Here is a 26,522-nt window from a genome sequence, read left to right on the forward strand (position 1 = left end):
ATGTGTATCGATGATTTGCGTGTTTTAAAAGCGCTTGATAGTAAGCACATATGCTAACTATTGAGTTTTTACGGTAGACTCCTTACCTTGGATAGTTGATCAGCATCTGGCCTAACAGTAGGTGTAGAACTCAACAGCATCTTCACATACTCCTTCATTCCATCTGGAAGACTGTTCAGGATGTTCATGCTTAGACAGCGCAGCTGTAACAATGATTCCGATATAAAAATATAATTACAAAAATTATTTATAATGTTATCAAATTAAAATACCACATGACACAAGACATTTCTGTTCAATTTGTTCATTTTTCACAAAGGTACTTATACACCATTACTATAATTGGCACCTTCATGCCGTTGATGTGGTGACCATCCATATCACATATTAAAGGATAGCAAAACCAAGGTCAAAAAGGTCACTTTTGTTGTTTTATAGTATGTGATATCAATATGAAATTGATTTTCACTACATCAACGGCCACTTATAAGAATGGTCTGTACATGTACTCCTATAAATTTCTAATAATAAGATTCCAAATAAGTTGCTACACATATATGCTCACAGTTTTTCCTGTACGTTCTCAAATTTTGAGATTTATCCTCAAAATATCAAGAGCTACAGCAAGAACCACTGAACCAATACCAGGCTTGTTTGTACTCATTTTAATGCATTTTTCATGTTGATTCCAAATATGGTCATGAAAATTTACAATTCAGATTTTTTTTTTTTTTTTAGATCAAATTGATAACTTGTCACTTACCTGTTCACAATTCTTCTTGTACGTTCTCAAGTTATCATTACACTCATACAAAACTTTGCCCCTATTCATCACTGCATACATCATCATGCCCAAGGAGAACATATCACTAGCTGTATCACAACTCATAGTCAGGATGTACTCTGGTGCCATGTAATCTAGCCTAGGTTGAGCTGCTGGTGGTAATTCTTCATTCCATTCTCTCATTGGGAAGCTTGCCTGAATAATATATAAATAAAAAAGAAGATGTATGTTGCTTCTAACAGGCGGTGTAAGAAATAGGGCATGTGACGTACAAGGATGACGAAACTACAAGGCTAACAGCTCGGTCAAAATAGACAGTTTGCAGTTACAAAATTGAAAAACAACATACTTACAGTGGGGCACTTTGTCATGCCCCAGCGGTTTTAGAATAACATAATTTTGCTCTGACACCACATAATAGTACATTTAGAATTGTTTGTGAAGATTTCATGATTATGTGTTAATCCAATGGCGACGTCAAAAAATGGTGATATCGCATCGGACCCACCTGGCTTATTATGTATGGATGTCATTGTAGCATCCGTAGCTATCAGTACATTTCAGTAACATTTAATTTCTATGTCTATCAAGGCCTGAAGCAATATCTGTTTTACCATCTATGGTAGCCCTAAGAATACACGATTTTGGAAGCCAAAATACACACCTCGATTTTCAAAAAAATGCAGAAATATGTGATTTCCCGTCAAAAACAAAAAAATTTAAAAACTTTTTTTTTCTTTCTTTTGCAATTTTTAATTTCTATTTTGTGGAATGATTGCATCACTTGGATCTAGGTCTAGGTCAAGGGTCTCCAAATCTGTGAAAAAAAAATTGGAAAAAACCCAAAAACAATACAAAAAAAAAAACCCTTTCAATTTTTTTTGGGGGTTGGATATTTTCCCCTTAAATGATATAAAACACATTTTGAGCAAAATATGCATTTTGCGCTGCAAATAATGCAAATTTTGAGTATTTTTAGTAACCTTAACATATGGTCTATGGTGCCCATTTGTGTTTACCGTGTTTGACTATTGCAACTTGTATTGTAATCATACACCATTACCACCTTGGCTTAAAATCGTAGTACATGGAGAAACTTTGTAGTAGCCTGCTTGGCAGCCGAATGAATGAACCATACAAGAAAGAGGCATTAATTGAACCATGATTCATTGCATGATTTTGGCAAGTTGAAAGGCTGGCAAGTAAGTTGTAAAAACAGCAACCAGTCCAATCAATGCTGAAACAGTGGACCAGTTGATAAAAGAGTTCAGCATAATAAGCCCTGCCACAGCATCACACAATCAACCTCTCGTATATACATGTCCCTGTCTGTCATAAAAAAATGTGCTAAATGCCCCTTTAAGAGAACTACTGAGCTATATTTTGTAACACAAACTACGAAGAGGGGGGTTGTTGTGACCCCCCCCCACTTAATTTTTAAATATAAACATCACATACCATTATATTTGGTACTAATGTATAGCTATGGGTCTCTTCTATCCAATGATACCAAAATAAGTACAAACATTCCCCACATAATGTCGCTATGACGTCATAATATGAGGGCGCCCATGCAAATTTGGGAAATTCTGGCTATGTACAAAAGTATAAGCAAAATTGATTTACGGCTAAAAATGTCTTCAAAAATGTGATTTTCACCGAGTTTTCTGCTAAATATAAAAGGAAATGACTATTTTCACCTAACTAACAAGTAAAAAGTCTATAGCTCTTGAAATAATTTCACAAGAGCAAAATGAAAAGCATTGGGGCCTCACCAACCCCCCCCCATGGTCATCTTTGATGGACGGTCCTAGCCCCTGGGTACGGGGGTGAGGTGAAAATGTTACCACCAAAATGAGCACAAAGGATGTTTCTACGATTAGCTAAGGTTGTTTGGGTGTAAACACATGCGTTTTTTTATGACAGATAAAAAATCTTGGGGGGGGGGGTTTCAAACTCCCTTGGGCATTACTAGAAACAATAGAATTTTAACATGTGACGACTACATGTAAGGGCTAAATGGGCTATTCCAGTTCAAATCAATACACCCCCTATGGAAGACATAACCTTAATCTCACACACACGTGGTGTAGATTTCCTATGGAGTCACCCATTCAGGTAACCTCATGGATTTCAACTGAAATAGCCTAATTAATCCTGTTACTATAATGGAAGACAGAGATAAAAAAGACTAGTTTGCGTCTGACGTCATCTATCAATCAAACTCGAGCACGGTTTGTTTACAAGTGTTGTGATGATATGAGTTGCTAAACGCGGTGGTATAACCAGGCACCTTATTGTTAGCTTTGCACCTTCAAACATACAAACCATCTCAAAAGTTAGGTCTTTATAGTAGGAAACTTTGTCAACAATGCCTAGAAAAGTTGCTTTTTGCCTTGTAAAAGTACGTAATCTTAGCCATTTTCTGCTATTCCTTTTCTCCGATCGACACCAGATAAATCGACCTTCCTTTTACACGCTATTAACCAATCAAGGATCATAGGGAATTTGATTGACAGTGACATCAGACGCAAACTAGTCTTTTTATCTCTGTCTTCAATTATAAAACTTACTGGTTGATCAGGAGGAGTACTGGATGCAATACAGAAATCAAATCCTGTTAACTTCCAAGCACCGTTGCTGTTCAATATTATGCTTTCTGGTGAGATGTTTCCATGTATTAAATGCACATCATTGTGTAAAAACTTCAAAGCATCAGTAACCTACAAAAATAAATGCCATTTCATTAAAACAATTTTCATTTCTCCCCCTCCAAAAAATATAATTTAATAAAGTTTAATACCTAAAAACTTTATCTTTCTCTTTGTTTGATTAATAATTCAACTTGGGATCTCAAACTACCTGTTCAAAACTCTTTTGGGCAAGTATGACTGTGTGACACTGGATTGAAGCAAAAAACTATACATTCCTTGCTCTAATGATCGCTGTTTAAATCGAAAGATTTCCACATTAGTGTCACATGCAGACGACAAATTTCAAATTTTTTTAAATTAAAAATGTCATAATTGTACATTGTCATGACCAAATTTGGAATCAGCATGAAAAATGCATTAAAATGAGTACAAACAAGCCTAGTATTGGTTCGGTGGTTCTTGAGATAGCTCATAATATCATGAGTAATATCTCAAAATCTGGACTTTTTATGTTGAAGGTCTTGTCCATGCAATTGACCTAATAAGCTCCCCCCTCCACCCTGTTTTGAAAAATGTAATGCCCCCGGGCATTTAATACAAACAATACTGTATTTTTTTAACAAATTGAAAATATGGAAAAAATAAATACCTGTAATAATCCATACTTAATCTCCACCTCATAGAGTTTATGTTCTCTGATTTCAGCTGGCACTGGAGAGGGCATATTGTCATGGCAACCTAGTACATTGGTTAAACTTGAAAATACTGGCTCTGTAGCAAAGGCTAAACTTTCCCTGGAAAAGAAACAAAATCTTCAAAATCCAGAACTAAGTTTTCATTGTATAATACGGACACTATTTTGGAAATTCCAGAAAAAATATTGGGTTTTTTTTCTTTCATAATTTTGACATCCTGATTTTTTTAATGGTTTTATTCAAACTTAAAAACTGTTGTAAAACAGTGATACAGTAGAGATACATTCCAATTCACATCAGTTTACAAAACACTTTAATACACTAAAGGTCTGTTCATACTACCACCACATTTGCGATGCATTGCTTTGCGATGCCGATATATCAAAAATGTATTTAACTTTATTGCGATATTGCAATGCAGTAGTTTGCAGTACGATGCAGTACGACAACGCACCGCAACGCATCGCAAATGCGGTGGTAGTATGAATGGACCTTATTAGTCTAGATACATATTTTAAATACATCATACATGTATATTCAAGAAATAAATTATGTGCAGAAATCCAACCAACTGACCCTGTTTTCCACAGAAAGGATTGAGACAAACAACAATTGTATTTTTTTACAATGTTTCCATAGCAGATTGTATGACCTCATGATAAACTCGAATTTCGCGGTTCTAGACCTGCACAGTTCTCGACACAAAGCGTCGGCCGCAATGCCTCAACCTTGACACCCATCATTTTAACCGGTGCAATTTCACTTGACCCCAAAATGACCTTAACATTATTTGCCTCACATAGGTGGCCATTCCCACCAAATTTCATGAACCTGCAGCAGTCTATGGCGATTTGGCCCCAGATGACCTTGAATGACCCCAAAATTACCTTGACATTTTTGCCTTGTTTCAGTGGTCATCCCCACAAAATTTCATGATCCTGCGACAATCTATGGCGATTTGACCTCGGATGACCTTGGATGACCCCAAAATGACCTTGACATTTTTTTCTTCCAACAGTAGTCGTTCCCACCAAATTTCATGAACCTGCAACAATATATGGCGATTTGACCCCGGATGAACCCAAATGACCTCACAATGACCTTGTGATTATGCAAATTTTGCGCTGAAAAGCAAATCAGGTCAAGAATCTCTGGCTGTGCTACTATCCGCCAAGTTAACTTGTACAGATATCCAGATAATCTGTGCACAAGGTTATTTTGCTTGATATGCATAAATTATGCAAGTTAGGTACTTAATTACCATATTTTGCGACAAAAACCTGCTAAAATTTGGAGACCACCAATTACCACCCCTCCACCAAATTGCATCACAATACGCCTTACCAGTTCCGAGAAATTGCATTCGCAAGCTCGGACGGCCAGACAGATGGACGGACGGACAACCAGGAAACATAATACCTCCGGTGGAGGCATAAAAAAAATGTAACCCTCATGCAGATTATTCTAGGTGTTGTACAGTGAGCCTCTTACCTAGATTCTTCCAGTGGGTGTTGTACAGCGAGCCACTTACCTAGATTCTTCCAGGCAGGGGGTGTTGTACATTGAGCCTCTTACCTAGATTCTTCCAGGGGGTGTTGTACATTGAGCCTCTTACCTTGATTCTTCCAGGGGGTGTTGTACAGTGAGCCCCTTACCTAGATTCTTTGAGGGGGTGTTGTACAGTGAGCCCCTTACCTAGATTCTTCAAGGGGGTGTTGTACAGTGAGCCTCTTACCTTGATTCTTCCAGGGGTGTTGTACAGTGAGCCCCTTACCTAGATTCTTCAAGGGGGTGTTGTACAGTGAGCCTCTTACCTAGATTCTTCCAGTGGGTGTTGTACAGCGAGCCACTTACCTAGATTCTTCCAGGCAGGGGGTGTTGTACATTGAGCCTCTTACCTAGATTCTTCCAGGGGGTGTTGTACAGTGGGGTGTTGTACAGTGAGCCCCTTACCTAGATTCTTCAAGGGGTGTTGTACAGTGAGCCTCTTACCTAGATTCTTCCAGGGAGTGTTGTACAGTTAGCAGACATGGATGCCTAAGTCTTGTGAGTTGGGTGGGTCCTCTCTTCATTGCTTCCAACACAGCATCACGATCTTTGCGTGGAAATCGATCCAGAAATTTCTTTTCAAACACAAATATTGCTGCTTCCTAAATGGTAAAAAAAAAAGAATTGACATATGACTTCAAAGGGAATCCTTATCACAACATTTTCAAGGTATTCCCTATCAGTGGCGTGCGCAGGTTTTCAAAAGTGGGAAGAACACATATCTGCGGCTGCGGGTCTCGATACCCCAACTGCTAAAAAAAAAAATTCTGACGGAAAAATTTCTTGCCGCCTAAGATTGTGATTGGAGATCAAAATTTGTATCCCACTTTTAACTGAATCATACGAGGGGGTATCCAAAAGTTTTTGACATCACACAGAAGTGAAAGTGCTATACCGATGAAATTTTGTCAGTGTAATCACTGGTCCTTATGTACATTATGGTCCAAAAATGGTCTCATAAGTACGTTTACTTTCTTCACAGGTGTCGCTAGATGGGAAGTAGGCGCGATAAGATCCTCCACTTTCTTGAGTTTTTTCACTGTGGCCGCATCATCCGTAAGTGATGGACGTCCACTTCTTGGCTCATCTGTGAGGGACATGTGGCCAGTTTGGGAATTCCTTTTTCAAAAAGCAATAGTGCCATATGATGGGCAATCATCACCGTAGATTGCTTTAATTTCATCATAGATTTTCTGAGCATCGTAGGCCTAACCCTTCAAATGCAGGAACTTAATCATGATGCGTGCCTCAATTTTCACCATATTGCAGGTTATGCGCCTACTGCCCATCTAGTGCCCCATGTAAAGAAAGTAAACATACTTATGAGACCATTTTTGGACCATAATGTACATAAGGACCAGTGATTACACTGACAAAATTTCATCAATATAGCTCTTTTCCTTCTGGGTGATGTCAAAAACTTTTGGATACCCCATATACCGCAAGGAACATTTGAAGGCCTTCACTATGGTGACTGAGTGATGATCTTCTTAAGGGTGTGAGATCCAGGTGCTTCCATTGAATGGTCTCATTTTTACAGTGAATGCATGTCTTATCACCTTTAGCCAAATATAGATGAGACTTGCGGTGGTTTGTAAGCTCTTGTGTTAAAAATTGAGTTGGCTTGAAATTTCCCTAGACAAGGATCGTACTGCTAATAGTCTCGTTATAATCCGTACATAACTAGAGGAGCTGATCCTGGCTGCGATGGTTAATTGTGGAATGACTAGGGTGTGCGCTTCTTAACCACAAGTCATTGTATTGTTGTTTCATGGATCATGGAATGATATGGGACCAAAGTGGTCAGCGACAATCTGTAAAAGTGTGCTGAGGCTTGCGGATTAATGTTTAGTCGTTGTGGCTGCACAGCACACTATAAATCACTGCGCTTATGTTTTTCTTTTTTACGAACCTGTTTGGTTGTTCTTTTTATTCCATGATATATCTTCCACAGACATGCAGGTCCTCCACTGCCAATATGTTTAGTCACTTCATATTCTCTCATCACTGGGTTGCCCATCACAGCACCTACTGCTGATCCAACAGTGCTCTTCAAACGATTCAGATAATCCATGATTGGTTAACTCTCTCTGCCCGGGTGTCGACTACAGAAGAAAATATTTCAGAATAATGTACATTTTCATGACAATATTTGGAATCAACATGAAAAATGCATTAAAATGAGTACAAACAAGCCTAGTATTATAGTTCAGTGGTTCTTGAGATAGCTCTTGATATTTTGAGAAAATCTCAAAATTTGAGACTTTTCATGTTGGAGGACCTCCACTGCCAATATGTTTAGTCACGTCAAAGGACTTCATATTCCAGGCCTTACCGTCTAGATTTTAAAGGCGAGTGGTCAATCGCTTGCTAGCATGATGCTAGGCGAGTGGTTGAAGCACTCGCTAGTAGTAGAATGTAGTGGTTAAATCACTCTCTAAGTCTGAAAGATTATTCATACCAATATTCTCTCATACATTGAAAGTGCTGAAACTTGAATGTAAATTGGGGATCATGGTGATTCGCAGCAAGCGATATTTAGTGTCTATGGGGAGTGAAAAATCGCTCACTAGAAATTGAGTTTGGACAAGCGGTGGCGAGCGAGAGCGATCGCTCGCCTCAAATGGCAAGGCCTGATATTCTCTCATTGTTGGGTTGCCCATGACAGCACCCATTGCTGATCCAACCGTGCTCTAAAAAACAATTCAGCATATCCATGATCAGGCCCAAAATCCTGCGTACGGGCCTGTCCATGACAGTTCAATGTTATTTCCATTCCAAAAGAGAAATTGATTGCTAAATTTGCTATATTTCCATGTCTAATATAAAACAAGCATGAAGCACTCTATTGAGAACACAGCGCTTTACAATGATAAACATAAACACATCACAAAAAGTAATTAGCCCTTTATTTGGAAGGATAATTCAAAATCTAGGAATCTCACACCCCTCCTCCATAAATGGTACAGTCTGTGCAGTGATAGTGAGTTTTTATTTTAATCTCAGTTTTTAATCCAAGTATTTTACTTTCTACTGTGTTTCCCTTTCATTAAATGCTATAAAAATAGCCATGCAGTATTTTTTTCATCATTTCAGTTTATTCTAAACTTTTTTTTTCAGTTACTGATCAAGTACTGATAAAATTCTTAAATTGCGGACAGGCCTGTACGCAGGATTTTTTTGGGTGCTGATTTTCAGTGTGGACCTATTTTACAAGGGGGCGATTTGTGAAAAGTGGACTTTCTTCCCAATATGTGGACTTTTTTTGACCAAAAAAGCATAAAATGCCTGATTTTGTGATTTTTTGCAATTTTTTTTTTTGGGGGCGGCAGCACCCCTCTCTGCGCGTCTGGGCCTGATTGCAGATGAATACCACAACCAATAAACAGATCAGTTAAGGTTATTAATCATTTTATACTGTTGTGATTTGGTAGTTCACAGCATCTTACTTAATGGTAGTGAGCTTTGGCAAAAACTGCATTGCTCAATTCATAGCGAACGTGTAGAAGAATTAAAATATCACAGATATACTTTTATAGGTGCTGCGGTTCTTGAGTTACGTTGTAAAGAGGGCTGAAACAACAACACTTTTGTAAAACGTATATAACTCATTAACAACAATAAATTAAGCAAGTTTGCAAAGTATACGATTTGTAGAATGAACTTTTGCAAAACATCAAGGTATTAATTTTCAATAATATATTGATCTAGATAATGAAAATCGATTTTTAGGTTGCTTCGACCAACAATACCTCGTCTACCCTTAAGAAAGCCCAAAACTTAAAGATGACAAAAAATTGAAATAGTACCGTAAGTGAGAGGGGGAGAAGAGAAGATGGGAAAGGAACATGAGATTGCAGAGGAGAGTGTGAAAATATTTTCCATGATTTTCAGGGGCACAGCCACTGCCTATGCACCTGATACACTGTGGGCCTGCAACATCATCCATAGCATTACGAGCATGGTGATTTGCAAATCTGCTGTCTTTTTTAAAGTGTCACATTAATATGGACCAGTGTAACATCAAAGTTGAAATTTGAGTTAGGATCTGTTGTAGGCCTATCCTACCTATATAGCATGAGACTATTTTTAATGATTCACCAAAAACATACTGACCAAGACAAGTCAAGTTTTCTTAATAGTCTAGTCTCCACTGCTTTAGCGAATCCGACGAGATGCAATGGTTTCTAGCCTCAAATGTGAAGCTCATCAGTGAGCAAATTTATTTATGGGCTATTTGCAGGGAGGAGATAAGTTTAAAGTGACCGCTTATGGGTTTGAATTTCAACCAGCTTAATCATGAAGTTCCTGTGTCCGAGTGGTTAAAGGAGTATTTCGTGATCCCAGCATCCTCTATTTATGTCATTTTTCATTAGATATCCACGAAAAAAACCTATTCCCAAAATTTCAGTTGCTTCCGATTTTGCGTTCGCGAGTTATGCATGATTATGTGTATTACACTGGTTCATAGACAATGCGTTGTAATTTCGTTCTGGTGCACCAGAACGAAATTCAAATTTCACGATATCTTTGCTAAACGAATTAATCTGCAAGAAATATTTTGTACATTAACATTATGTAGCCAGAGGTTTCCAGTGATATAAAAATCTCAACTTTTTTTGAGAAAAGTGGGGGGATGAGGCTGTGGATCACGAAATGCCCCTTTAAGGCACAGGTCTTGTAAACCTGAGGTCCTGGGTTCGATTCCCAGTCGGGATCACTTTTTCTACTTGTCTCCTTTATTATTTGCGATGGCGAACCTGGTGAAAAATTGTGTTTGCCACTGGTTTTTTTCCGTGTTCATTTATTTATTTATTTATTTATTTCATTCTTATTTAACCTGGGTTAACCTTTCAATGCACTTGTATTGTTCTCCCAAGGTGCCCAGGTGAAATTTGTGGCTAGATTTCTCGAGCAAGTTTTTTATATGTTGTAAGGCGCAGACATGAGGAATCAGATGGTTAAGGTTAATGAACCCCAATGGAAACAAGCTTAAAAAAAACAGAAATATATAGTCATCAAAGAGGCCGACATGGGCTCTGCTGTCGTCATACAAGACAGAGATCAGTAGGCCTACATTGAAGAATGCAATAGACAACTCAACAATGCTACAAACAACTTGAATACGACCCTACTGACTTTGACAAAACCACTTGTAAAGCTCTTGACAAGGCCCAAGACCCTCACTACTAGTACTAGAACTGCAGAACTAAGGACTTCTTGAAGGCCAGGCTATATCCTATTTGTATAGGCGTCATTGACGGACTGACAAGTTAACAGAGTCCTTACTCTACCCAGATATGAAGCTCTGAAGCCAAGAGGTGAGCGCGCTAGTGTATAGACCAAAAGAGGACTTCCCCGACAGGTCTATAACACTAACGCACTTATACCTCCGTGACAATGCTCCCCATCCTCGTAAGGCTCGTCCTCACGCCTTACTTCCTGGACTCGCTGCCAGCCGTTACATGAACGCCTAACCCATTCCGATGGATGGATCCGCCTGGTGTTAAGAAACACTAGGGACCACCGCTGCCACAATTTCTGTCACAAATGCTCACGGAAGTACATGTATCCTGCGCCATCTCGAACCACTTCCGGTCTAGTGCCGTACTATTACGCTGCCTTTCGTATTCGCAGAGGAGGACAATTTCGACCTCCTCGTTTGTTTACAAACAGAGAGGTAGACAAAGGGCCTGTCAAAACTGTTCCGCTTGTCCAAATACTCAAGTATCAAAAGGATGGTCCACAATAGAGTGATTCATGCAACATGAATAGGGGATTAAAAAACTGTGAAGTAGGACCATGTGCTTCTTTTGTCCAATTTGGCATCAAGTCATTCATTCATTCATTCATATTTATTTGGCAAAAAGCGACATAAAATTGTACAATGAAACATACAAAATATAAACACATTGAAAAGCTGCACACCAAAAAGACACCGAATTGCCAGGATGACCCATAAAGTCTAGCTTCCTGTGTAGACTTAATTCCAATGGGGTCCCACAAAAGAACAAAAAAGATGCCTGGGAGCGTCAAGAAACATAAGATAAAACAAAGGCGGGACCTAAAGGAGTAAGCTACACAAATTCAGCAGACTCATGGGTCATAGCAACTCTAGCCAGGTATTTTTTCATAGCATGTTTATAAGTACATTTGTCCAGAATGGATTTGATATGCTAAGGTAGGTTATTCCAATCAAGAGTTGCATGGTAGAAAAAGATTTTTGGTATTTGAACCAACTCTTGGGACATGGAAATTCCAAGAGCTTGACCTAGTGGCATGAGAATGAATATCAGAAATTTTGGTAAAAAACTGGGTAAGATAAGAAGGGCCCTGTGAATGGAAAATATTGTACATGTGGTTGAGTCTCAGCTGCCTAGCCCTGTTTTGGATATCCAGAAGTTTAACTAAGTCAAATTCAACCTGACCAACATGATCTCTGGGAGCTAGGTTCAAAATAAAACGAATCATCTTGTTTTGAATAACAAGATTTCGAATGGAAACAGTTCAGACCCAGAACACGATCATGTCAGAAATTAATATTTTGTTCTGGGTCCGATTATTCGGACTACTTCCGGTCCTGCCTGGACTTGAAGTTTGAACCCCCGACCCTTGGATTAAAAGGTGAGCGCGCTGGTGTATAGACCAAAAGAGGACTTCCTTCAATCTTCAATCTTCAAAGGTGAATCCTTTTGCAGCTTTAAAAGCTATACTAGGATGGTGCAGAAGTGACGTCAACAGGCAAAGTGCAGAAAAGTGTAGGTGAAGAAAAATAACACCATACCAAACGAAAAACTTAGGGTGCGGGATAAAAACATACTTGCTGTGGTGGTTTACAGGAGTCTTGAGCCAACAGGTACCTTCATCCCCCTCACAGCTGGTAGGGCGGCTTCCTTGAAAGTGGCTAAAGATGGTGCTAACACTGTCGCTGATGGTAGTTGGTTCCACAATCTTACGGCTCTAGGATAGTATGCATATTTGTAGCAGTCTATGGTGGCTTCTGGTATGGAATATTTCAATTGATGGTCGTGTCTACCTATGTATGTTGCTGGTAGGATAATGTGCGGCAGTTGTATGTTGACCAGGCCATGTTGGATCTTATAGAACATGGTCAGCTGTGATGCCAGGCGCCTGGTATGAAGTTGGTCCCAGCCCAAGGTGTTGATCAAGCTTGACACAGATGTAGTTCTTCTGAAGTCTCTGAAGACAAACCGTGCTGCAGCTCGCTGAACTTGCTCGATGCGATTAACTACAGTGATGGTATACGGGTTCCAGGCTTCAGCGGCGTAGTCAAGCTGAGGGCGCATAAGCGCCTGGTAGGCTCTGGCTTTGACGCCTTGATTACAGGGAGATAAGGTGCGGCGAGCAAACCCAAGGTGCGACTTCGCTTTCTTGGTGATTTTACTGCAGTGGTCGCTCCATTGGAGATCATGCGAGATGGTAACGCCGAGATACTCGTGCTGGTCTGCTCTCACAAGTGGCTGTCCAAGGATGTTATATTGGAAGTTGCTTGGTTGGCGTTTCTTGGTGATGGAGAGAATGGCACACTTGCTGATGTTAAACTGCATAAGCCAGGTGGACGACCAGTCAGCGAGGACTTGAGATCTCTCTGCAGGATGCGATGGTCTTCTTCGCTCTTAATCTCCCGATACACAATACTGTCATCTGCAAACAGGCGCATACTTGACTGGATCTTCTCTTGGATATCATTAATGTTAGCCAGGCTCACATCACACACTGTAGGTGGCGCTATTCGTCCATAGGGAAGTGGAATGTGCCTGTACTGTCCAAAAATGGCTTTACTGTGGGGCTCAATGGAAAAAATTACTAAAAATTAATTTTGACAACCAAAACCTAAGTGATGTTGACTTATGTTGGTACTAGCATAATAATGGATTCATAAGCTATCACATAGTGTAATCTATGTTCCACCAAGTGGACACTCGTTAAAGCGCAAAAGCAATTTGTGTGTAAATCAAGACCATCCAAAACAGCTCTCTTACAGTAAAGAATAGGAGGTCATCTGGGGTCACATACAGTAGTGTACATTGTACATGTGCCTGCTGTCACAATCTCATACACAAAATTTTGGGCAATTTGGTGACACTATTTTTGTCTGTAACTTCAAAAGTATATGCACTAGAAACATGATTGACCCCTTATTGTTTAGGTAATTTGATTCTCTTTCAAATGAAAGAACTTTCAGCTAAAAATATTGAACTTCAAAATTTTATGAGCATACCTATTAATGTACAACAGGAAGAGGGCTGGTCCAAGTACCGATCCTTGGGGCACACCTGATGTAACATTGCCCCAGCTGGAGTGAGAACCGTTTACTGACACAGCTTGTACTCTGTTGTGCAGAAAGGAGCTGACCCATTCCAAAGTCGGACCTCAGATTCCGTAGAAGTTTAGTCTGGCGTATAAACGAAAATGTGTAACTTTATCAAACGCCTTGCTAAAGTCTAGCAACACTACGCCAGCTTGGCAGCGATTTTGGAGAGTGTAAGACCAGTCATGGCAAGATGTAATTAGTTGTGTTACCGTTAACAGCCTCTCCCTAAACCCGTGTTGAGAGTCAAGCAAGATGTTATTTGCGTTGAGATGCTTGGAAACATGGCTGAGTACAATGTGTTCCATTATCCCCGGCCCCGTCAGGTCTATAACACTAACACGCTTATTATAACCGTAATAGTGTCACAGAGGTATAATAATAATACCTCTGTGACATTATTACGGTCCTTACCGAGTTTGTGACTATGAGAGTATGACTGGCAGTAGTGCACTGTCTAGTCTAGTGCCAGCACTGGTAGTAACTTGAAGCTGAATGAAGTGAAGCAAAAATTACAGATCAATAGGGACCAACACTAAATCGCCTACATGAAATGCATATTTAGAGTACAGAACGTCATATGAGTGTGGGTTAACTCCATTCTTGACATACACATGCAAACGTTGAACAGCTGTATGTAAGCTTACAGAAATTTCAATAAATGACCTGCCCACATCATCCATCCACCTGTTTATTTTGGTGTAGTCTTTTCAAACAGTCGTACAAGAAAATGCAACTATCGAAATTCGCATACCCTTTGAAAATTCAAGTTTATGAAGAAAACGAAGTGGATTCAACATTTCAAATAAATTAAGTTTTTATTTTCCATAAAAAATAAATCAAATTAAAAGAATTATGAACAAATAAAATAAAATAAAATTTAAGCGACTGGTATTTTTAGATTTGATTATATGAGTGCGGTGTAAAACTTGTTTTACACAGCGCACGACAACTCACATTGACGGAATCAGGGAAATTTTTTGGAAGACGAAATAAGGAAACTGGTATGTTTTGAAAAAGTAAACTATGTAAAAATGCTACAGAATTGGCTTTATTGCAGATAAAACATGCATATTTCGCTGGTGGTAAATCTTTAGATATCACTGGCTATTCTGAATGTAAAACAATTCCTATTCAGATTCTGATTAAGCGTCATATTGTGTTTTTGATTTTGCAGAATTTAGACGTCAACGACGACGCCCATTGGCGAAAATTTACATAAGCTTACGTGCCAGTAAGCACACGTTGCATAAAACAAGAAAAGTTTCAAAGACAAGGTTGCATCATGGATTCCATATTTGGAAATCGACCGATCAAATTATCAGCTTTGGGTGATTTTTCACAACTGTAAGTACTTTGTTTTGGCAATCCTGACTTTTCATTGTAGGCTAAATCATTCATGAAATATTTAAATTAATTATCGTCTACGATCATACATCATTTTACTTGTTGGGTATGCACTAATATTTGCGTTGAGCGGACTACGTCAGCGCACACGCTTACAGAGCAAACACATCTTTTGAGAATTGACCAGTTAATCACGGTCTGAGCCTGAGGTCGCACAATCGTGTTATATTCCACGAAAATATTTTTATTGGGATGTTGGCGATCCTGACTTTTAGACCACCCGAGCTATAAGGAACAAATTGCAAATTTATCATATTAAACTTTTGCAACAAGGTTAAACATGTTTTCAACTGTACAAACATACCTTTTATTCCATCGAACAAGCTTTATTTTGTTCCAAAATTCACATTTTTATAGCTATTGTGACGTAAAAGAGCTGGTTAGTAACAAAACCGGTGATGCCAGCTCCGAAGTGAAATCGTGTAGCACAAGCGCTTGATGTACGCTCGTTTTGACGGCAATTTACGCTAGCGTATGATGCATTTTCGAGCGCGTTTGACATCGTTTGACATCTGCATTTATTCAAGATGGCGAATTTCTCGAAAAACGTAATGTATTTTACCCAGTAATTTCCCTCATTACGACAAAACCCTGTCCTCTTTCACAATATTTCAGCTTCTTGGATATCATCGGAAACATAGATTAATAATATTAGGTAGGTCACTGAATTTTTAAAGATTTTTTAGATGCTTTTTACAATCAATGAAAAAATTAATGTTTTAAGTTTCTTTTCAAAAATTGGTTTTAGCTTGTTAAAAAATGGGTAAAAAATAGTTTTTAGCTTGTTGGATATTTTCGCTTAATAGTTTAAAGCTTGACTCCTTAGATGAAACTTTTAGTTTAAGCTTGTTAGCATATTAAACCTTGATGAAATAGTAATATTTGAGCCCTATATAGCACGGGTGGTCTAAAAGTCAGGATCGCCGGGATGTTTAATTTAACTAGTAATAAGCTATCACCACAGAATTAGAGAAGGAGAACCGGAACTCCCTATACCGCCACGTACAATCGCGCCGTCAGCTATGGGGAGAAAATTGGGGTATTCGGTCCTTGCCGACGGTGCGCGGAGACGAACGAAAACAATTCTGCGCCTCATCTGAAGCGTCTTGGTACTCGCGTGCAGGTCGCATCAAGTGCGTCTCTCAAATGCGCCCATCATCCATATCGCGATTGCATGACAACGAATGCCTCGAGCGCATTCCGAGGTAAACCGAATACCCCCAATTTTTGCTCCATGCCTGTATCAAGATGGCGGTCGAGTCCTGGTTCTCTGGTTTTAATTCTGTGGCTATCACACTATTGTGCCAGGTTTGACTCTCTGCAAATAAAAATGTGCGATAAGTTGTTTTCACTACAACCTGACCAACACCACTCCACTGGTTGCCAGAGTCAAGATTCATCAACTCAAATTTCTCGGCCATATACTGCGTCTTGAAGATGGCGAGCCTGTGAAAGAATATGCGCTTTTTGTGATGAAAGATTCTGAAAGAGATCTTCGAGGTCATGGTCTAAGGATTCAAAAACAGCATGCCCGCCTGAACATAAAGAAATACAGCTTCACACACAGAGTGGTGGACCAGTGGAATTCACTTCCTAAGTCAGCTGTAGAGGCACCCTCAGTCAACTGCTTCAAGAATGAAATAGACAAGTTCTTCGAAGCTAAGTACAACAAGTTTGTCTATTGTAAGTGGCTAAATATCCCATGCAGTGGAGTTTGAATGAACTAAGGTGGGCATTATAAGCATTTTGGTTTAATTGAGAGCCCGAGAAGACAGGTGAATACAGGTGAATATTCCACCACATGGGAAGAGGAAACCGGGACAGCCGCGCACACTGTACTTACAGTATGTCCAGCACCTCCTGGGAGATACTGAAGGGATGCTGCAGCCAAACAAAATTGTTTCGCTTGCCCAAGATCGCATTAGTTGGAGAAAGCTTGTAGTCGCCTGCTCCGCAGCCGACTGATGATGATGATGATGATGATGCATGAATGGGTGTGACGTGGCCCCAACCAAGAGAATACTGTTTCAGTTAGCTTTTTGGCAAAATAGTACACTTATTCAAACAGCATCAACTGAAGTGACAATTTTCTAAAGTTTCCAGAATGCTAAAATCTGACAATCTTGTTTTTGACTTGGGTTGGGATAAACCTGTACTTTTGTAAAGCATTTTTGTTAAACATAGTGGAATGGTTTGTTTGTCACCGACCTTGTACCGTACTATTAAAGTTGCTGTTCTACTTAGATTTACATAGTGTTGTTTATTCGAGAACTCCAGCTTCAAATTTGCACACGATAGTTACGCATTCGATGCTAGAGTGCGTTGTTGTTTTTTTGGGGGGGGGGGCGTACAGCGGTGCAATTTTTTGCACCAGAGGTTATTTATTCTGTTAATGTTGAAATTTGGATGAAAGTTATTTTGATGAGTCAACTGTATGATCTTTGGAGCAAGATTAGCCTAATTTGCACAGTCTAAAATTTTGCTGAAGTGTAATTTTAGCAAGATTTTTGATGCGATCGCCTGTTGTGATTGGTTGTGTTTACTTCTGAACTTCCAGTGCTTTACAGGGTGTCATGCTTCAGTGAATCCGACTAGATTTTGAATGCAATGGTCTCTAGCCTAGAAAGAATGTGAAGCTATCGGTGAGCAAATTCTTGGCTAGACTTCTCGAGCAAAGTGTTGTTATTGTGTGCTTTATTTTATTTGTGTCAAAACTTCATAAAATTTTTGAAAACAAAAGCAAGGTATACTTTATGAATGTGTTTTCATGAGATATACTGGGTTAAGGGCGTACTACACCCCTAGCCAATTTTGTGCCAATTTTTGCATTTTTCTCAAAAATTATAGCGCATTGGTGACAAGTAAGATATGTATATGGTCATTTTCACGGTAAAGGGTGTAACTTTAGATTTTTAACATTTTGATCCGTAGTGTTCTAATAAAGCCACAGAATTCCATGATTTTTGGCCACATAAGTCATCTAGTTAGCAGCTACCTTGGGTAGCATAATCATCTTTGGGAGTTACTGCGTTCAGTTTTAGCAGGCTTAAATGTACTTAATATTGCCATTTTGAAAAACTATAAAAAACAGTAACATTTTTGTAAAACCCTGTGTTTTTTTCAGCTAGTTCATGGATAATTATTCTTATCCTGAAAGTATGGACATATTTTCAGTAAACACTGCCACATTAGATTTAATTGTGAACAGCCCTGTATTTTTGAGAACCGGACTTCGATATTTGTCGTTTCGGAGGCTTCATTTTCCGTTAACAATTGTTAACAAACTTTGTGGGTATAGCTTTGGTTCATAATTCTTGGTTATTTCTTCACTTCTACTTGATTCATAACAGTTGATATCTTAACTTGAAATGGGTAACAAAAATTAGTCGATTTGCAAGCTTTTAAAATTTTTATAAAATCTTGACTTCAAAGAGCCGATTTTCCGTTAACTTTTTTGAAGCCTCCGAAACAAACTGTTCAGCAAGCTTGGGCAAATATAAATAAAAGAGCTCATCCAAGCTATTTATCAAAATGTAGCCACGTAGATCCTCAAGTGACTTGTTTTTAAAGCGTGAGATATATATCACCGCTTGAAAATGGGACCCAATACAAACTTTCCGTTAACAATTGAAGCCTCCGAAACAAATGAAGCCTCCGAAACAACAATAAGATTAATTATCATCTATGCATATCTAACTTGGTGTTTCATACTGATATCTGCATTGTAATTGTTACTTGATATGTGCAGAATGCCATAAATTAAAAAAAAATTTGATATTATGGTTAATGTTTGAAAAATATACTGATACCCAAAAGCCTGTTTCGGAGGCTTAACATGAAAACACCATACTAAACAAATGGGTGAAAAGTTAACATGCTATAAATCTACAATATCTGCCGCATAGAATCATTGATTCAATACACACAAGAAAATAACAGCTTAGATGATCCCAACAGTGTTGTTTTCAAAAAAACCACTTCTGCAGTGTTTAGCCATTGTTAACATGAAGCCTCCGAAACAAAAAAAATGACTTGCTGTGATAATTCAATTTTTGTCACAACTGAAATTCAATACTTAGAAGCAAAGCATGAAAATTGGTAATTGCGATATTTTTTACCTATTTTTTCATGTCAACTTGCAGTAGTTAGCCAAATATTTTACTTTTATGATCACCTGTGTTGTTAACTGAAGCCTCCGAAACACAAATCGCTTGAATTGCCAATTCTAAAAAATAACTCCAATTTCTGTGAAACTTGGCTGGGAGGTTCCTTTTATCAAGTAGTATTTGTACATGAAGTTAGACATTCAAATTATTTTAGGAACCCAATTAAAACTTAAAAAATATGTTGAAGGTTGGGAAATTTCCATTGTAAATGACACTTTATGTTAAAAATTTTCAAAACTGCAATTACAAACATAGCAAAACATGGTATAAAATGTAACTTATATCTGTTGACTTACTTTGGAATGGGATTTCACATGTATTCCAGCTTTCATGTCATAATTTTCTCAGCTTATGTAAAAATACATTTTTTCTTAGATTTTAACCAAAATGTAATGGAAATGTCAAATTTTTTATTAGAAATCAAAAGGTTTAAGCCTTGAAACATTATTTTACTGGAATTTAAGTTGCTCCTATGCATGATTTCAGTAAACAGAAACATATTTAAGTGGTTTGAAATTTTGACCCAAAAAAATCAAAAGTTACACCCTTTACTGTGAAAATGACCATATACTATAGGGGCAAAGACTACAACTACTGCACTGAAAATTCAGCAACTCAAGGCTAGTAATTATTGATTTATTGATCAAATATTGATTTTCCCTCATTTTTTGACTGTAACTCCACAACTGTTGTCTGTGTTGAAATACAATTTCAGTGCAGTAGTTGTAGTCCTTGCCCCTATGATATACATATCTTATTTGTTACCAATGTGCTATAATTTTTGAGAAAAATGCAAAAATAGGCAAAAAAATGGGCAGGGGTGTAGTACCCCCTTAATGAACTGGAATTTACACAAATCGATTAAAAAAACCCTGCAATTAGCGTTGGTGAAAAAGCCGAATAATGAAATCTTGAAAATAATGAATAATGAAATAGTTGCCTCATTATGCGTTGGAAAAAAAATGGGATGCTAAACTCAGATTCAAGTTTCAAGGGCCTTAGTTCGCATACGGTACGTACATGGAATCCTACAGGTGAAATGGGTCACTGAGGTTGAGCTTTAAAAAAAGATGTTTGATTGTCTGATATATGTCTCTTTATTCCCGTTACCGGTATCTATCTTTTATTTACAGAAACAAAGGTACACAGCAGCACTTAAAGAATGTCTATAGTTGCCTTGCCATTGCCATGTTTGCCGCAGCTGCTGGAAGCTATGCACATCTCTTCACATTTCTTCAGGTAAGATTGGGCTATTCATTCATTCATTCATTCATGGTTTATTAAAAGACACGGTAGCAGCTAAAAGCTGAATTGCTGTGAAATTTACAATCATTAAAAAACAACAAAAAGCATGACATAGATTTAAATATCAGAAAATATCACTTAGACGGGTACTACACCCCTCGATAAACCTAAGGCCCACTCTCGCATCCCTCCCAAAACCAACAACACAGTGGCAACAAGAGTCATGCACATCACAGGGGCAAGGAATCCAACCACCACACCGGAATCCCAGTGACCCAAGACAAGCGGTCCGTTATTCATGATAAGAAATAAGGTACCGATAGGATGAACCCCGCTTCCCATCATATACACTGAACCGCCCGTCCCGAGCCACCGTAACCCCAGTGCAGCAATTGGACCCCGCCCCAACAACATACACAACCCCGCCACCAGTGTGCTACTACTTTCTGAGACAAATGCAAAAATAGTCACAAATCAACCACAGGGGTGCAGTACCCCCTTAAAGTACACAAAATAAACCAAGGGGCGAAACCTCATCCTGTAACCAGAACCCACAGAAATAGAGGTCCGCAGCTAAAAGTGCGGTCAACTGGACCCGGGAAAATGGTGGAAAGGAGGTGGTTTCACCCCAAGGATAAACTTATTCAAATAGTAATGACCAATAAATATGATATTGCATGTGAAGAAATACATTATTCAAAATAAATAACAGTAAAAAGAAGGAGTCGTGTTGGGGCGAGTCATCATGATCCCAGAGGGGTGAGAGAGAAAGAGATGGAAAAAAGCACCAAACCCCTAATGAGGGCATGACCACTCGCTCCAAAGCAACTACACCAATAAAACATATCAAAGCATACAAGAAGATCAAAAGTTTAAATACTATTGCACGCATGGAATATATATAAAAGATGTAACACAGGCATTGTAAACAAAAGCGACACATGGTTAAATTGTTGAAATGCACATCAGGTATGAAAACATCACTATAAAAAAGGTTGGTACATATTGCAGTTAAGAGTTCAGCAGTCTGGTTAGGTAAGGTATTGCACTATCATAATATTGTTTGGTTTTCCAAGTTTGGGTTGTAAGTTTGTGAGCTCCACGCAAGTTTCTGCCATGGGCAGAACGCCTATCAGTAGGTAACCAGTCACGGAAGGTTGGGTCTTCAAGTAATTTTTGGCAAAGTCAAGACATATTTGATGCCTTCTTGTAGCCATCGAATCTAGGGAGCATACTTGGAGTGCATCATGATAAGATATGTATTGTTGACGCAACATGATTCTCAGTGCCCGCTTCTGGACTCTTTCTAAAGCAGCGGATTGAACATTTGTGAGACAGCTATGCCACACAGGGACCGAGTACTCTAGCAGTGGTCTGATGAAGCCAACGTAAATGGTGATCAGATCTTGCAGGGGCAAGTTAAACCGCTTAAGAGTAGTTAACATGAACAATCTACCTGCAGCACGCTTTATGACACTGTTGATATGAATGTCCCACTTTAAGTCACTGCTGATCTGAACACCCAATACCTTGACAACATCAACCTCTGCTAATTGCTGATTGCATAATAATAGCGGAGAAGGTGTGACTGGTGATTTAGAAAAACCAACCATCATCGACATGCACTTGGTTGCATTGAGTGACATATTATTGCTCTCAGACCATTGGTCAAAGTTATTAAGTTGCTCTTGGAGATGACTTCGCTGGTTCAGCCTACATTTCTCCACTAGTGTGATATCATCTACATATTTCAGTGCAGAAATTTGCTGAACATTGGAGATGGCAGCATCATTGTTTAACACTAAGAATGAACCTGGGCCAACCAAGGTACCTTGTGGAACACCCCCTTTCAGGGTTCTCCAACTAGAAGTGATAGACTGGTAACGCACACACTGAGACCTATTGCTAAGAAAATCGCACAACCATGGAATGATTTCAGGCCTGGTACCCATATCAAGGAGCTTGGGGATGATGATGTTGTGATCAACCCGATCAAATGCTTTACTAAAATCAGTTACCACTACTATTCCATTTAAAATCCACACTACCCCTGTGGAAGATATTGGAAATATCTTCCATAGGGGGAGTATGTTTTTAAATGTAATTGTTCAGGGTTAGTCATTTTGAAAACTATACTCCCTATGTAATATGGTTTTAACTATATCTTCCACAACTGGAGTGAGTATTGCAAATGGAAGCTACCCAATTTTCTATTCTTTTTGAAACTCATACTCCCACTGTGGGAGACTCTAGCTAAATCTTCCACAGGGGTAGTATGGATTTAAAATGGAATAGCCCATTCGGTGATTACCAAAGAGTTTATTGATCAGAGTTGCTTGATTTAAATCACACTAACTGATTTAAATCAACTTTTTCATTTTTTACCATTTTTGATAAATGTAAGTTAATATTTTTCTTAAATTGAATTGACTACTTTACTTCATTCCTAATGGTTATCTACAACTTTTGGATATATTTGAAATACCTTGTACATTTGAAATTTATTGCTAAAAATTCATCTTCAAAGGTGCAGAATTTAACAGGTCTCCCAAAAAAGTTTCAAATGCGAAAATTTCATGTAAAAACATGTTTTGTAAATACCTGATAGGATTGCGCATATTTCTAGCATTCCACTGGTCTCTTTTGAATTTATCATAGAGTATAGCAGTTCTTGGAATTAAAAAAAAATAACAAAAAGTTTGACAATGAATCCGCTTTAAATCAAATTAAACCCAGTAATATTGATTGTTTAATGTATGTGTTGCATCTATTAAAGTTGGGTAACCTGATTGGCAATCTCATCCCCCCACTTTACCTCAGCAAAATGCTGACTTTGGTATCAGATGAAAGCTCATATTTTTCTCATAAACATACTGAAATTTGGCATTCTAAATCGGTATATTTCCGAAGAAATCATCAAAAAACTGTCGAGTTAGTCAGTTTTTTGATGATATCTTCGGAAATACACTTTTGAGTTGGAACTTCTAATTTCAATATGTTTATGAGAAAAATAGGGCCTTTCACTTGAAATCAATATATTACATGATCATGATGATTATCATCAATAAAAACACTGTAAAAAAAAGTAAAGGAGACGATCCTGTATAAACAGTGATTGGAGTGCCCATCTCTCATTCATTGGCGATTGGGCCAGACTCCTCCATGTAATGTTGCTATAGGGGGGTCGCTACACCTCCTCTACCTTCCCAGCATTTAAGAATGCCGGTACCCATTTAAACACCTGGGTGGAGAGGAGTAATCGAGATAAAGTGCCTTACTCAAAGGCACAACACGATGGCGTCGCCGGGGCTCGAACCCGCAACCTTCCGATTATGAGTCAGTGCCCGTTCCGCTAGGCCACCGTGCTCTCGTGCAAAAAACACTGTAGACTACCAATATCACGCTGTATAAATGGTGGTAATTCCATTAGGAATTAGTCACATTTATAAAAAACATTTACATACATGTTCTTTATGCATGAGTGCTTGAAAAGGATGACATTTTATGTTATGCGTACGTTTTAAAGAATTTGATTTTCCAAATATATCAGGTCACCTTCCTTTAAAAGATAATGGTAGCTGTGCATCAGTTTCCTGATTTTTTGATAGTAAAATTTCTTATAACATTTCTTTTAGTTTAATAAATTAATATTGCACTTGCACTTTAAACCTTATAAAAAGTTGTGGGATGTGCAACAAAAATGTATGTTAAGAAAAAGTCTTTCAACTCTGTTCAAACACAACCCGGGAAACACAAGTCTACATGTGATATTTACTGTATTTAATGCACATTGCACCCGTTTATAATCCAACATTGAAGTATGGCTAATTTGAATAACCATGTTTTTCTCCAATCCAATATTTTTGCCTGTTGACTGTGGTAGGCTGGTCTAATGAGTGTGTTTGCCACCTTGGGTCTTCTCATTTGGCTTGGCTTGACACCAAACAATGGACAGAACCAAGGAAAGCGCCTTGGATTACTTACGGATTTGCCTTTTCTCAGGTAAATTATGATAATGTAAGCTCCGGAGGAAAACGTGATCGCGGTATTCATGGCCGCAATTGCGTTTTTAGGTGCAATTACGTTTTCAACAAAAAAAATTTGATAAAAAAAAAATGTTGAGTTTTTCCGGGAAATCATGATTTTTCGCGCTTTTTGGAAAACTGTGGTGCGATTTTTGGCTTCCCAAATTGTGTTTTTCTCCGGTGCTTATGATAATGTTAACTGCAGCACAAAGCAGTATGTGTCTGCCTTGTAATATAATTTTCATCATTGAAGGATACATTGTCGTTCTACTAGGGTACCGGCTACTGCAATAATTAGAATTAGAGACTAACATTTCGTGTTGAGATAATGTGCTTTAGCTAATAGTAGTTTCAAAATGTTAATGTACTGGTACATTATTTTCCATGAATAATCTGGTTATGGATCTTGGTGTCCCCCAGTGTCATCATTTCTAGGCACACACATGCACCTTCCCTGTACATGTAATATTCACTGGCAACCATGGATAGATTTTACACGTTCTACCGAGGACTGACATTTACATTGAAACCTTGAGCTTTTGTGTATAAATCTTGCGTCTGTTTTCATCTGCAACTGTGGACCTTTGTATGAAGTTAAGGTGGTACTACACCCCTTGATAAATTTGTGACTATTTTTGCATTTTTCTCAAAAACTAATAAAACACTGGTAACAAAAGTTATGTATATTATAGGGGCAAGGAATCCAGTTACAACACTGGAATTTCAGTGACTCAAGACAAATATTTACTGATTTATTGATCAAATATTGGTTTTCCCTCATTTTTGACTGTAACTCCACAACTGTTGTCTGTGCTGAAATAAAATTTCCAGTGCAGTAGTTGTAGTCCTTGCCCCTATAATATACATATGAGAAAAATGCAAAAATAGGCACAAAATTGGCCAGGGGTGTAGTATCACCTTAAGCTCAGAAACCGTGGATACACACACACAGTGGATAATCCATAGTTACAAAAGCAATTCCAGAGGGCGCTACTGCTACACCCCTTTTGAAAAGAATATAGCCTTTATTATAAGGACCCCCATTCGAGGTATAATTTCAGGTTCATGGTGTGGCAATTAATTGTAAGATTTATAAGCCTCGCATATACATTGTACACACCCCTCAGTCCCTCACACACACACCCCCACACCACCACCACCCCCCCCCCCACCCCCACACAGGAAATTATGTGAAAAGGTGAAGGTGAAAATCTTTGTATTCAACTAATGTATGCATATATACTATTGTAAATGTTTTTCATTTTATATTTGTTAATAGGAATGAACCTTGGGCCACTGATGATTCAGGTCACCAGAATTGATCCTACGTAAGTGCCGTTTTAAGGGGACCGTGTACTCTCAGAAATGCATTAATTAAAAGTGTCAAATTATTGACTAAAAATGATTGTACTCTAATTACTCTACGAAAAAAGGAATAACTATCAACACCACTAATCCTTCCCATTATCCCATTATATATCGGAAAATATGGCAAAATATGCTTAAAATCCCAGCTTTTAAATATGTTAGCAGGATATTTCTGCGGTTCAGTCTTTACTCTCTGTTGAATTTTGGTGTGCTAAAAGGAATGAAAGGATTTGTATATGATTATGTGTATGTGCGGTATCACCGGTATGTGATATTTTGTTTTTGAACAAACAGTTTA

The 26,522-nt window shown here is 38.4% G+C and overlaps 3 protein-coding genes across 4 annotated transcripts in view; 1 reads left to right on the forward strand and 2 right to left on the reverse strand.

The window, feature by feature from the left end:
- The window catches only part of LOC140154859 (SCY1-like protein 2), a 34,465-nt gene extending 19,992 nt beyond the window's left edge, over window positions 1-14,473 (reverse strand). The window contains exons 1-7 of one of the 2 annotated variants that reach the window (XM_072177506.1): window positions 14,428-14,473; window positions 7,594-7,786; window positions 6,126-6,283; window positions 4,088-4,232; window positions 3,358-3,507; window positions 764-979; window positions 87-203 (exon numbers count right to left, since the gene is read on the reverse strand). In XM_072177506.1, the coding sequence (XP_072033607.1) occupies window positions 87-203; window positions 764-979; window positions 3,358-3,507; window positions 4,088-4,232; window positions 6,126-6,283; window positions 7,594-7,755 (948 nt within the window). In that variant the 5' untranslated portion in view covers window positions 7,756-7,786; window positions 14,428-14,473. Of the gene's footprint in view, window positions 1-86; window positions 204-763; window positions 980-3,357; window positions 3,508-4,087; window positions 4,233-5,708; window positions 5,736-6,125; window positions 6,284-7,593; window positions 7,787-14,427 lie in introns of those variants that run through there. The other variant, XM_072177507.1, reaches the window with a different exon arrangement.
- LOC140154137 (uncharacterized) lies at window positions 12,515-13,249 on the reverse strand. The gene has a single exon (XM_072176744.1). It carries the CDS (start codon window positions 13,247-13,249, stop codon window positions 12,515-12,517), a length of 735 nt encoding a protein of 244 aa, XP_072032845.1.
- A 462-nt stretch (window positions 14,474-14,935) lies between the features above and the next one.
- Window positions 14,936-26,522, forward strand: part of LOC140154138 (probable Bax inhibitor 1) — a 29,564-nt gene continuing 17,977 nt past the window's right edge. Inside the window, exons 1-6 of the mRNA XM_072176745.1 lie at window positions 14,936-15,017; window positions 15,191-15,360; window positions 20,720-20,825; window positions 24,715-24,833; window positions 25,110-25,120; window positions 26,136-26,184. Coding sequence (XP_072032846.1) covers window positions 15,299-15,360; window positions 20,720-20,825; window positions 24,715-24,833; window positions 25,110-25,120; window positions 26,136-26,184 — 347 coding nt within the window. The 5' untranslated portion in view covers window positions 14,936-15,017; window positions 15,191-15,298. The remainder of the gene's footprint in view (window positions 15,018-15,190; window positions 15,361-20,719; window positions 20,826-24,714; window positions 24,834-25,109; window positions 25,121-26,135; window positions 26,185-26,522) is intronic.

This window comes from Amphiura filiformis, chromosome 6, assembly GCF_039555335.1.
Source record: "Amphiura filiformis chromosome 6, Afil_fr2py, whole genome shotgun sequence".
Classification (NCBI taxonomy): domain Eukaryota; kingdom Metazoa; phylum Echinodermata; class Ophiuroidea; order Amphilepidida; family Amphiuridae; genus Amphiura; species Amphiura filiformis.